The sequence below is a fragment of the Octopus bimaculoides genome, chromosome 27, assembly GCF_046866305.1.
Source record: "Octopus bimaculoides isolate indiv1 chromosome 27, ASM4686630v1, whole genome shotgun sequence".
Taxonomy (NCBI): domain Eukaryota; kingdom Metazoa; phylum Mollusca; class Cephalopoda; order Octopoda; family Octopodidae; genus Octopus; species Octopus bimaculoides.
The window spans coordinates 4583334-4597977 of record NC_142954.1 but is presented as its reverse complement, the minus strand read 5'-3'; the positions used below and the strand labels follow the sequence as shown (position 1 = coordinate 4597977).

Here is a 14644-nt window from a genome sequence, read left to right as displayed (position 1 = left end):
AACGATCGATCGAACGTAATTACGTACCTACGTACGAACGAACGAACAATGGAAGGAAAGAACATACGTACTTACGTACGAACGAACGTACGTACGTATGAACGAACGAACGTTCAAACGATCGAACAAACGAACGAAGGAATGAACGTACGTACTTACGAACGAACAAACGAACAAAAGAGCGAACGTACGTACTTACGAACGTACGAACGAACGAATGATCGTACGTACGAACGAACTAACAAATGAACGGACGTACTTACGAACGATCGATCGAAGGAAGGAACGTACGTACTTACGTACGTACGAATGATCAATCGAACGAAAGAACGAACTAACGAACGGACGTACGTACAAACGATTGAACGATCGTACGGAGGAACGAACGATCGATCGAACGAACGTAATTACGTACGTATGTACGAATGAACAACGTACGTAAGTATGAACGAACGAACGATCGTACGAACGGTGGAAGGAACGAACGAACGTACGTACGAACTAACGAACGTACGTACGAACTAACGAACGTACTAACGAACGAACATACGCACGTAGGAACGAGCGAACGAATGACCGCAAGATCAAACGAACTTAATTACGTACGTACAAACGAATGGATGAACGAACATACGTACGTACGAACGAAAGATCGAAGGAAGGAACGTACGTACTTACCTACGAACGAACGGACGTAAGTACGCACAAACGATCGAACGAAAGAACGAACTAACGAATGAATGTACGTACTTACGATCGAACAAACGTACATCCTTACGTATGTACGAACGAACGTAATTACGTACGTACATACGAATGAACGAACGTACGTACGAACGATCAAAGGAACGAACGTACGTACGTACGTACGTACACAGGTATGTACGTACGTATGAATCAACGAACAAACGAATGAAAGTACAAACGAACGAACGGTCGATCGAACGTAAATACGTACGAACGAACGATCGAACAAACGAACGAACGTACATCCTTACGTATGTACGAACGAACGTAATTACGTACGTACATACGAATGAACGAACAAATGGATGAACGAACGTACGTACGAACGATCAAAGGAACGAACGTACGTATGTACGTACGTACACAGGTATGTACGTACGTATGAATCAACGAACAAACGAATGAAAGTACGAACGAACGAACGGTCGATCGAACGTAATTACGTACGAAGGAACGAACGAAATAACCAGCTAACGAACGAACGAACGCTCGAAGGAACGAACGTACGTACTTACGTACGAACGAACGATCGAACAAACGAACTTAATTACGTAAGTACGCACGAACGAATGGATGAACGAACGTACGTACGTACGAATGAACGATCGAAGGAAGGAACGTACGTACTTACGTACGAACGAACGTACGAATGATCGATCGAACGAAATAACGAACGGACGTACGCACGTACAAACGATCGAACGAAAGAACGAACTAACGAATGAACGTACGTACTTACGAACGAACGATCGTACGCAAGTACGAAAGAACAAACGATCGTAATTACGTACGTACGTACGAACGAACGGTGGAAGGAACGAACGAACGTACGAATGATCGAACGAACGAACGAAAGAACGAACATACGCACGTACGTACGTAGGAACGAGCGAGCGAATGACCGCAAGATCAAACGAACTTAATTACGTACGTACGAACGAAAGAATGGATGAACGAACGTACGTACGATCAAACGAATGATCGAACGAACGAACGTTCAAACGATCGAACAAACGAACGAAGGAATGAACGTACGTACTTACGAACAAACAAACGAACAAAAGAACGTACTTACGTAGGTATGTACGTATGTACGAACGAACGAAGTCACGTAAGTACGAACGAACGAACGTAATTACGTACGTATGTACGAATGAACGAACGTACGTAAGTAAGTACGAACGATCGTACGAACGGTGGAAGGAACGAACGAACGTACGTACGAATTAACGAACGAAGGAACGAACGATCTAATGAAAGAACGAACATACGCACGTACGTACGTAGGAACGAGCGAACGAATGACCGCAAGATCAAACGAACTTTGCGTACGTACGAACGAAAGAATGGATGAACGAACGTACGTACGAACAAACGAATGATCGAAGGAAGGAACTTACGTTCGAATGAACGTACGTACGAGTGATCGAACGAACGAACGATGGAACGAACGTACGTACGTACAATCGATCGAACGAACGAAAGAACGAACTAACAAATGAACGTACGTACTTACGAACGATCGAAGGAAGGAACGTACGTACGAATGATCAATCGAACGAAAGAACGAACTAACGAACGGACGTACGTACAAACGATCGAACGAACGAACGATCGTACGTATGAACGAACGAACGTTCAAACGATCGAACAAACGAACGAAGGAATGAACGTACGTACTTACGAACGAACGAACGTACGTACGAACAACGAATGTACGTACGAACGAACGAAAAAACGAACGATAGAATGAATGAACGTACGTACGTAAGTTCTTATATATACGCATATACGTACGTATATATACGTAAGAACGTATATATACGTACGTACATATAAATACATACGTACGTATATATACATACATACGCATATATACGTAAGTACGTACGTATATATATATAAGTACGTACGTATATATATGCTTATAAGTACGTACGTATATATGCGCATATACGTATGTATATATACGCATATACGTACGTACGTACGTATATATACGCATATACGTACGTACGTACGTATATATATATACACATATACGTACGTAGACACGCATATATAGGAATATACGTACGTACGTATATATACGAATATACGTACGTACGCACGTATATATACGCATATACGTACGTAATACGTATGTATATATACGCATATACGTACGTACGCACGTATATATATACGCATATATGTACGTAGGAACGTATATATGAGCATATACGTATGTACGCACGTATATATACGCATATACGTACGTATGCACGCACACACGTATATACGTGCGCACGCATGTATATATACGCATACACGTACGTAGGCACTTATATATACACATATACGTACGTATGCATACGTACATATATATACCCATATACATACGTACGTACATATACGCATATAAGTACGTAGGCACGTATATATACACATATACGTACGTGCGTATATATACGAATATACGTACATACACACGTATATATACGTACATACGTATGTATATATACGCATATGCGCACGTACGTATATATATATGCACATACGTAAGTATATATACGCATATACGTACGTAGCTATAAGCATTTACGTACGTACGCAATATATACGCACATACGTACGCACGTCTATATACGTACGTATATACGCATGTACGTACGTATATATTCGCATGTACGTACGTACGTATACGCATATACGTACGTAGGCACGTATATATACGCATATACGTAGGTACTCACGTATATATACATACGTACGTATATATACGCATATACGTACGTACGCACCTATATATATATACGTACGTAGCTAAGTATATACGTACTTATTTATAAGTACGTACGTATATATACGCATATACGTACGTACGCACGCATATATACGCACGTACGTATATATAAGCATATACGTACGTACGCAGGTATATATACGAATCCACGTACGTATTTATACGTACGTACGCACGAATATATACTCATATAGTACGTACGCACGTATATATACGCATATACGTATATATACGTTAGGACGTATGAATATATTCGTACGTACGTATATATACGCATATACGTATGTATATATAGGCATATACGTACGTAGGCACGTATATATACGCATATACGTACGTATACATACTTATATACATATACACATATATATATATATACATATATACTTTTATATACATATATATAGATATATATATATATGCATATATATATATATATATATGTTTATACATATATGTATATATACACATATATATGCACATATATATATATATATATATATATATGTATTGGGTTGGCAAAAAAGTTTTTTTTCTTTAATGAAAATAAGAAGTATTAGGCGCAAGAGTGGCTGTGTGGTAAGTAGCTTGCTTACTCGACTTCCTGTCTTGCGCGTTAATTACTTCCGGTAGACACGAAGAACGGAGTGGACGGTTGTGATTCAGCTACGTCCAATGTTGAACCATTGAGAAGAACTGAAGAACTGTGTGGACGGGTGTCGTCTTGATACCGTCGAAAAATTGAACCATTGAGAAGCCAGCCGAGGTAGGTGGAATTGTTTTTTTTTGAGCTAGGTATAACTTATTGTGTTTAATTTGTTTCAGTAAATTTAGCCTGGCTCTGGGCAATTTCTTCTGCCACAGCGGTTGTATTTGTTGTTCATTTTATAGTGAGCAAATTGTGTTCTCGTTCGCTGTTGTTGGTGGGCGTGTTCGACTCCCCATGAGAGCGGACTGAGAATTTTTTTTTTGTGAAAAGACTTTTTGTGTCTCACTTAATTGAGAGAACTGTCGCTTTTTGTGGGCGTATCTCGCCTCCGAAAGACTTGAGGAAAAAATTCTGAGGATTTCTGTGTTCCTGTTGCTGTGGATTGCCTTTACCTTCATCTCATCAATGTCCGTGTCCAGCCCGCAGCTACTTTGCGTTTGTCTGTCCTTGTTTGTCCCCTCTTTGTAAGGCCTTAATGGCCAATATTTAATGAAATAAAGTAGCTTGCTTACAATCCATATAGTTTCGGGTTCAATTGCACTGCATGGCACCTTGGGCAAGTGTCTTCTACTATAGCCTTGGGCCGACCAAAGCCTTGTGAGTGGATTTGGTAGACGGAAACCGAAAGAAGCCTGTCCTATGTATGTATATGATATGTTTGTGTGTCTGTCCCCCTAACATCACTTGACAACTGATGCTGGTGTGTTTATGTCCCCGTCACTTAGCGGTTCAGCATGAGAGACTGATAGAATAAGTACTAGGTTTAGAAAGAATAAGTCCTGGGGTCGGTTTCCTCAATGAAAGGCGGTGCTCCAGCATGGCTGCGGTCAAATGACTGAAACAGATGAAAAAAGAACACAAAGTATTTTATTCAATCAATGATATAATTTCGTTCCATTATCTTTTGCTATCTTGTAGGCAGATCCATTATTCATTGCTTAAAGAATTACTTGTTTTTACTGGCGAGAAACTCTTCCAGGTGAGTTTTCACATCTTCTTCATAATTGATTGTCCGTCTTTTCAGGGAATTTTAAAGAGAATGAAAACAGTGAAAATCTGACGGAACAAGTTCAGGCAAATATGGAGAGCATGGCAAAACCTCCCTCTAAAATCCTAGCAACTTCTGCTGCATCTGCAAAGACTTGTGCTGTCTGGGTTTGTCATGATGAAAGACAATGTCCTCAAGAGCTGGATGCTTCTAGTGGATTACTGTGTTTAATTAGTACAACTGGTCACAGTACACATGCAAATTGATGGTCCTATCCATGGGAAAAAATCTTATAAAAGACAACACCCTTCTAATCTCACCAAATCGAAAGCATAACCTTCTTCAGATGAAGTCCTCCTTTGCAGGTTGCTTGTGCTGGTTTACCATGGTTTCTCAACGATTGTTTACACATTACATTTCTTATAGACAATCCATTTTGCACTCCTCTCACCATTCTCTTCAATAAAGGATAATTTTCTTCATCTTTCTACAAAAAAATTGAGAATAAGAAATCCCAGGCGAAGTTAGACTCGTTCAATTGATGTGCAACCTAAACATCAAGACTGCTAACATAACAATTAAACTGATGCAGATGGTTTTCCACATTTGATTTCGGTATTTGTGAATGTTGATTATGTTTGTTTTGATCGTCCATTTCCAGGGTGTTCCTAAGCAGACAAAAACACAGTCTTGCCTCAAATTCACTTCAAAAATATATTGAAATGTCAAGTATCTAACGAGTGCACATAAACAAGGGACAGACTGAATTGAGTGTACAGGTGCAAGGGACAGACTGAATTGAGTGTACAGGTGCAAGGGACAGACTGAATTGAGTGTACAGGTGCAAGGGACAGACTGAATTGAGTGTACAGGTGCAAGGGACAGACTGAATTGAGTGTACAGGTGCAAGGGACAGACTGAATTGAGTGTACAGGTGCAAGGGACAGACTGAAGGTAGCTACTTATTAGAGTGCTTGAAGTTTAGCATTGACAAAAACCTTTTTAGTCAACCCAGTATAGACGTTATGTGTGTCTATGTATTTATGCATATGTGTATAAGCATATATACATATAATGTATGTATGTGTTCCCAGAGGGGTGAAAGCAAGATTTGAACTCAGAATAATTAATAACTTACTTGACATCTCATCAACATATCAAAAAACTTATCATCTGGAACTGTATCATCTTTCTTCTTCTCCAGATAAGGTCTGATCACTGCTCTTGAGGTCAGTCCTGGAAACTGTGGTAGACTTGCTCGTTGGTCATTCATGCGTGAACTCTGTAAACCGGCAATCATATCGAGGAACTCTTCCCCAGGAGTTGGAGCTGAAAGAGGAAAACAATTTAACAATTACACAATGTTTTCCAGCGGCATCACAGTAAACAGTCTGGGTTTAGTTAGAAGTGAAGGCCCTTCACTAACCCTTCGCAAACACTTTCAACCCTGACCTTGGGAAACGATCACGTAAACACACCAGCATCGGTTGTCAAGCGATGTTGGGGGAGGGGACAAACACAGACACACACACATATATATACATATATACAATGGGCTTCTTTCAGTTTCCGTCTACCAAATCCACTTACAAGGCTTTGGTTGGCCCGAGGCTATAGTAGAAGACACTTACTCTTTTACTTGTTTCAGTCATTTGACTGTGGCCATGCTGGAGCACCGCCTTTTAGTCGAGCAAATCGACCCCAGGACTTATTCTTTGGATGCCTAGTACTTATTTTATCGGTCTCTTTCGCTGAACCGCCAAGTTACGGGGACGTAAACACACCACCATCGGTTGTCAAACGATGTTGGGGGGACAGACACAGACACACACACATATAAACATACATATATACGACAGGCTTCTTTTAGTTTCCGTCTACCAAATCCACTCACAAGGCTTTGGTCGGCCCGAGGCTATGGTAGAAGACACTTGCCCAAGGTACCACGCAGTGGGAACGAACCCGGAACCATGTGATTGGTAAGCAAGCTACTTACCACACAGCCACTCCTGCGCCTATATATATATATATATATATATATATATATATATATACACACACACACACCTTATACATTTACTCATGTATTCCTATATATCCTTGTATAGAGATGTAAACACAACATTGTATTGAAATAAATGTAATTAATACTTACAGGACTTGCGAGGGACTTCTGGTACACTAGGCATGTGGTGAGAGGAAGAGGAGGAGGATGGCGTGTCTGAGTCGGTAGATCCAGTCTTCTTTGGAACTCGAAACGAACATCGCTGGTCATCTATCCTTCGACCCTGAGTACGGGACAGCAAGTCAAAAAATCCATCATCATCAGGTCCACCTTCAGAAGGCTGTGTGGAGAGAGAGAGAGAGAGAGAGAGAAAGTGTGAGAGACTGTGATTGGATGAATGAGAGAGAGAGAGAGACTGTGATTGGCTGAATGAGAAGAAGATTGGAAAGAAAGGACACCACTTGTACGACGGTGACACTCATTTACAACTATTGCATGACCTGAAACCAGGGAGATAGTAATGCATGCATGCACACACACACACACAATGGGCTCCTACACAATTTCTGTCTACTGAATTCACACTAAGGCATTGATCAAGGTATAGAAGAAAATACTTGCCCAAGGCGCCATGCTGTGGGGTTGAATCCAAAGCCAAGGGGTTGGGAAACAAACTTTTTATTCCGCTTCCACAATTCCCACAGTTTGTGATTAATGACATCATTGTTTACAAATTTCCAATCAGCCAATCACTGCATTTCCTGCAACAGCATGCTAAGGGAGTATCTGTAACTTGTTGCAGAACAAGTATAAACAGGGGACTTTGTTTGAAAAGCACCTGTTTCTTCTCTTTTTTTTCTTCTCAGTGACATTTACATCCTTCATACACTGGTCACACACACACACACATCATATATTTGTTATAAGTTTCCATTGAAATACAATTCAAACAAAACTAACCAATACATAGAACAGATATGAACACACACATACCTCAGGTTTCTAACATGTGTACATGTTCCACTCATAAGGCATTGATTAACCCAATGACCAACCCCTTCTAAGTCTTGTAAGTAGAAAACCCACCCAAAGTGCCACACAGTAGGACTGAACCTGGAACTACATGCTTTCCTGACCAATTGGCTGTGACTGTGTCTGTGACACATCCCAATCTCTGTCGTTGCTGCTTCTGAAGACATGTTTTCTTTACAAACTAAAAGAATTACTTTTTACAGTTGATAAAAAAAAGCAAGGTTGTTTGTTTTCAGTCTTCTGTGAAGAGCCATAGGAAAGAGCCTGGCCACAGGAAAATATTAGTTTGCTTGGAAATAGGTGAGGAAATAGATGAGGATTGGCAACAAGAAAGGAATCTGACCATAGAAAATCTGCCTCAATGTCTGACCCATGCAAGCAAGAAAAAGTGGACGTTAAATGACGATGATGAATACTTGAAGGACTGGCCCAATACTTGTCCAAATGACAATGGAAATTATAAATTAACAAAAAGAAAAACCATGTTTAGTGTTAACCTACCTTCTCTTGAGAAATAGCACTGATTAGTTCAGCAGACTTTGGTCGAGCAACAGGTCTTATACTAAGATGGTTTCCATCACAGGCATTTTCAGTAGCAACTGTAGCTGCTCTCTGGAATTTAGCAGTCTTGGGTCTGGCGCCACTACTTCGGTCTCCTCCAGCTGCATCGGATTGAGAAGTTTGCTACAATGGAAACAAACTATGGTTACACATGGCTGTTTAGTTTCTGCTGATATTCGTTTTTGTGTTTCTACTCCCCAAATTCTTTGGAATTACTTAACCCATTAGCATTTAAAGCGGCCCAAACATTCTAACTGTTTTATGTTCAAACTGGCCAGATCCAACCTCTCACACCAACCCTGCAATGTAATTCTAAAAACAAACAATCACATCATTGAAATTTCAAAGCTACAAGATAACACTGGATTAATTTTTAAAAATCTGAATAAATTAGCATAACATTTGACAAAGTAATCTGAATGCTAAAGGGTCAAATGTCAAATTGCCCCCCCCCCCCACTCCAAAGGGCAGCATAAGGGCATATGATGTAGCATGGCTATCTAAACTTAGAAAAGCCCCATCTCTCTCCATTATCTGATAAGAGACATAGAAAAGAATGGGCCCTTGATTTGGTTTAGTATTTTATGAACCCCACCAAAAGAATCAAATACAAAATTAGCCTGGGCAGGATTTGAACTCAGAGCACAGTGAGCTAGAACAAATACTGTGGAGATATTTTAATCTGAGCCTCTCAAGGAAAGAGACTAAAGAAAAGAGAATAAGTGAATCTAAGGTTAGAGTTGAACTGGGAACCTATCGATTCTGAAGTTGTTACAGATGAGGGCAGTGAATAGAGCGATGCGTACCTTCGCATTGGCCTTGTTGTCTGGTGTTAACTTCATCAGCTCCATATTCTCCATGCTAAAACGCCGAGTTCTGAAAGTTTTGAGCCCTGGAATGTACAAAAGAGAAAGACAAACAAATTCTTAAAACTTAGAGCAAAAATAAAACATTTTTTTATAACATTCAGATAAAATAACAGATGTCAAGAGGCAAAGGTCAAACTGCTTTGTCGTGAAGTGACCTTCTTCTACAACCCATCCCCCAGCTTTATATTTGAAGACAAACTTTGATCTTACCATTATTTTTATCATCTTCAGCAGTGCTGTTTGAGAGACCATTTCTTTCAGACTTCTTACTGGAAGAAAAAAAAAATGACAAAGACGAAATGACAGAGAGAACAAAAGGATTTTAGTGCAGTTCTACAAAACTAATGAGAAAGTCAAGAAAACTAGGGAAACTCATAGGAATTGGTGCCATAGAAAGTTTTTATAGCTGACATCCTCATGTAATGATTGACCGTAAGCCACCTGGGTGTAAGAGTGTCCACATAAAAACTCTCTTGTATACCTGTAAATCACCTGTGATTGATTGGAAGAGTGCCCACATTAAAATTCTCTTGTATACCTGTAAATTACCTGTGATTGATTGGAAGAGTGCCCACATTAAAACTCTCTTGTATACCTGTATATCACCTGTGATTGATTGAAAATCAATCACAGGTGATTTACAGGTATACAAGAGAGACATTGTTTGAAGATATCTGAAGCAGATTTACAAGAGAAATATTAATTATTAAATAATTAATTAGAAAATATTATAATATTAACTCTATTACTTACCTGTTGTCTTTGGCCAAATGTTTGCTACTATCTACAATTCCTAATAAATTCCTTAAGTCTGCGAGATTCATTTGTGCTGAAATTTGTCCATTTTCATCACCAATCTGCCATAAGATGAGAAAGAAATAATTGAGGTTGATTGTTTTAATTAGACATGATAACATTGTTGTATGAATGTATTGACCCTGACCAGTCTATCCATGACCTCCCTCCAGAACTAAAGGAGATTTGGTTGCTATGATCAGCAGGTTGAACGACTACATAAAATCTTCCTACTTAATAGAAATTGCAAGTTGTAGCTTTCATGCCATTCCAAAAAGTTAGTAATTCTTACAAGAAATGACAAACTGGTAGAATCAGCACTCTTTTACTCTTTTACTTGTTTCAGTCATTTGACTGCGGCCATGCTGGAGCACCGCCTTTAGTCGAGCTAATCAACCCCAGGACTTATTCTTTGTATGCCTAGTACTTATTCTATCGGTTTCTTTTGCCGAACTGCTAAGTTACAGGTATGTAAACATACCACCATCAGTTGTCAAATGATGGTGGGGGGACAAACACAGACACGCAAACATACATATACATATATATATATATATATATATATATATATATATATATATATATATATGACGGGCTTCTTTCAGTTTCCGCCTACCAAATCCACTCACAAGGCTTTGGTCGGCCCAAGGCTATAGTAGAAGACACTTGCCCAAGGTGCCACGCAGTGGGAATGAATCCGGAACCATGTGGTTGGTAAGCAAGCTACTTACCACACAGCCACTCCTACGCCTGTTTACACTTTATTTATAACAAATAATGAAATAATATGACAGAGAGAGAGAGAGAGAGAGAGAGAGAGAGAGAGAAAAGTAAAGGAATTGAAACCAGGATCTTGCTTTATCTTGTTTTAGGAAATTGTCTGCCTTCTTGTTCGCCAGAAAAATATATTTAATTTGTATCACGCAGACAAGAAAGTAATATTTTAAATGCAGTATAGCTGTGAAAACAGCCGAAAGATTGGGTATTTTACCCTTATAGAAAAAGTTGTCAACAGACAGCCATAGGGCTTGAACCCACACCTCCCAGATACTGGTTGAGTACTCTACCAATTAAGCTAAATTGTCCACTATCAGGGAGGTGCAGGTTCGAGTCCCATGACTGTCTGCTGGCAATTTTTTTTTCTGTTATATAAGGGTGGAGGCGCAATGGCCCATTGGTTAGGGCAGCAGACTCGCGGTCATAGGATCGCGGTTTCGATTCCCAGACCGGGCGTTGTGAGTGTTTATTGAGCGAAAACACCTAAAGCTCCACGAGGCTCCGGCAGGGGATGGTGGCGAACCCTGCTGTACTCTTCCACCACAACGTACACGTGTCTGTGGAGTGCTCAGCCACTTGCACGTTAATTTCACGAGCAGGCTGTTCCGTTGATCGGATCAACTGGAACCCTCGACGTTGTAAGCGACGGAGTGCCAACACACACACATATAAGGGTAAAATACCCAATCTTTCTGCTGCATTTAGAATATCACTTTCTCACCTGTATGATATGATACACATTTAACACACCCAAAAGCATAAAAACAAAGCAGTATGTTTATTATGTATGTTGTTGCATAATAATAATTCATTTAAGTCTAGCAATGATCATTTTATGATTCTTATGACAGCCTCTCATTAGAATTTTTCTCTTTATTCTTTCCTTCTGTATTCTTTCGAGAACATTCTTTTCTTTTATGGTCTGACTGTTGATGGTCGATTTCTAGCATAAAGGATGTCCACTTAGTGGTCATCCCTTCTCATGGTTGGCCAAAAGCCACCTGACAGTAAATCAAAACCATTTAATTCCAAGCTTTAATTATGTTTAACAACTGAATGAATTTAATAAAAGCATCTAAATATGAAACATCATGAAAATTGTTCAAACTGAAGTCCTTCTTGAGCGACACATTTTTCCATTTGAGTCAATACAGAATTACGGATAGTATTCATGGAATTTTGATTTACTGTCGGGTGACTTTTGGCCAACCCTGTATATATATAGTTCAAATTTACAGAAAATGAAAGATAAAGACAGGTGAAGGAACATCAAGCAGGTGTAATAGTTTGATGCTCAGGACGAATGGAAAAGTCTTTGACATTTTGAGCCTACGCTCTTCGACAGAAAGGATTGAGAGGAAAAAAAAGGAGAGAGAAAAAATGTGTAGGGATTAATGGTTCAACATATATAGATATAGGCTTGGTGGTTAACGAACTTGTTTCCCAGCCTGGAACCAAGCAGATTAGAAATGAGTTTCTTAACCACCAAGCTTTTATATATATATATATCATCATCATCATCATCGTTTAACGTCCGCTTTCCATGCTAGCATGGGTTGGACGATTTGACTGAGGACTGGTGAAACCGGATGGCAACACCAGGCTCCAATCTAAATTATATATATATATATATATATATATATATATATATATATAATAATAATAATAATATTAGGGATAAAATCGAAAATTACAGGTAAAAACTCAGTTAAAATCAATTTATTAAAAATTAAAATTAAATTAAGTTTCACAGTATTAAATATATATATATATATATATATATAAATATATAGTTTTAGGGAAAAGAACTCATGAACTCATCGATGAAAATCCACTGTCACACATAGAAAAATTAATTAGTAAAAGCACAATAAATAATTATAATATAATACAAAGTAAATATCATAAGATAAAGATAATATTATTATTATTATTATTATTATTATTATTATCATCTTATGATATTTACTTTGTATTATATTATACTTATTTATTGTGCTTTTACTAATTAATTTTTTCTATGTGTGACAGTGGATTTTCATCGATGAGTTCATGAACCTTGGTTCTTTTCCCTAAAACTATATATTTATATATATATAGATATGCAGGGCAGGGAATCGTCAATTAGTAATAAAATTAATAATTAACAATTTTGCCGGGTAGCTCAGTATGAAAAAACCTTTTCGGTAAAATCATTTATAATCATAAATATATAGGGATTGACAGTAACCTGCTTCTCCAACATACTGAGAATTCAGAAATAGCAGCCAAAGAACTACTGATTCCAAAACTACAAATTTTACTCTAAATTGATAGCGATATTCTTGATACACACAGAACAAAAAACAGTAGAGAAGAGTAAAAAAACCACTTGCCTTTAGTTAATTTAGTACGATGCTCTTAACTGTGAAACGATCGTACTAAATTAACTAAAGGCAAGTGGTTTTTTTACTCTTCTCTACTGTTTTTTGTTCTGTGTGTATCAAAACTATCGCTATCAATTTAGAGTAAAATTTGTAGTTTTGGAATCAGTAGTTCTTTGGCTGCTATTTCTGAATTCTCAGTATGTTGGAGAAGCAGGTTACTGTCAATCCCTATATATTTATGATTGCCAGTGCCCCTGGACTGGCTTGTGCGGGTGGCACATAAAAGACACCATTTCGAGCGTGGCCGTTTTCGTGCGGGTGACACGTAAAAGCACCCACTACACTCTCTGAGTGGTTGGCGTTAGGAAGGGCATCCAGCTGTAGAAACTCTGCCAAATCAGACTGGAGCCTGGTGTTGCCATCCGGTTTCACCAGTCCTCAGTCAAATCGTCCAACCCATGCTAGCATGGAAAGCGGACGTTAAACGATGAACGATATATATATACATATATATAAAACCAGACACAAGTATGTACATTATATGTATTAAATTTCTTAACTTACCTCTTTCGAGATATGCAAATGTTTACTCGTAAACTGCAGCGCTTTCTCATGATTGCCAAGAGCTGTGTAGGCATTGCCCAAGCTCCAGCACGCTCGACCTTCGCCAACCTTGTCAGCTAGTTGCTGAGCAATCTCCAGGTGGCGTAGATGAAATTCAATGGCCTTCTCATAATCACGCAGTAATGTGTATGTGTTGCCCAGACTGTAGCATGCTTGTGCCTCCAATGCTTTGTCTAGTAACTGCTTTGCAATCTGTAATGTTTTACTGTGAAATAAATAAAAAAAAAAAGCAAAGAATTAAATAAAAAGAAACGAAAACACGGAGCTGCGTTGTCGGATTACTGAACACACAAGTAAATGATATGGTTGAGTGGTGAGTAAACTCACAGGTAAAATGTACTCAAACTGAAAATTTTAAGAATAAAAACGAAATCGATTTTGTTTAT

At 38.7% G+C, this 14644-nt stretch overlaps 1 protein-coding gene across 2 annotated transcripts in view; it reads right to left on the bottom strand.

Moving 5' to 3' along the window:
• Positions 1 to 5092: 5092 nt before the first annotated feature.
• The window catches only part of LOC106883508 (G protein-signaling modulator 2), a 34030-nt gene continuing 24478 nt past the window's right edge, over positions 5093 to 14644 (bottom strand). For both annotated transcript variants that reach the window (XM_089343165.1, XM_089343166.1), the window contains exons 5-11: positions 14199 to 14463; positions 10450 to 10553; positions 9907 to 9965; positions 9634 to 9719; positions 8768 to 8950; positions 7385 to 7574; positions 5093 to 6558 (exon numbers count right to left, since the gene is read on the bottom strand). In XM_089343165.1, coding sequence (XP_089199291.1) covers positions 6356 to 6558; positions 7385 to 7574; positions 8768 to 8950; positions 9634 to 9719; positions 9907 to 9965; positions 10450 to 10553; positions 14199 to 14463 — 1090 coding nt within the window. In that variant the 3' untranslated portion in view covers positions 5093 to 6355. The remainder of the gene's footprint in view (positions 6559 to 7384; positions 7575 to 8767; positions 8951 to 9633; positions 9720 to 9906; positions 9966 to 10449; positions 10554 to 14198; positions 14464 to 14644) is intronic.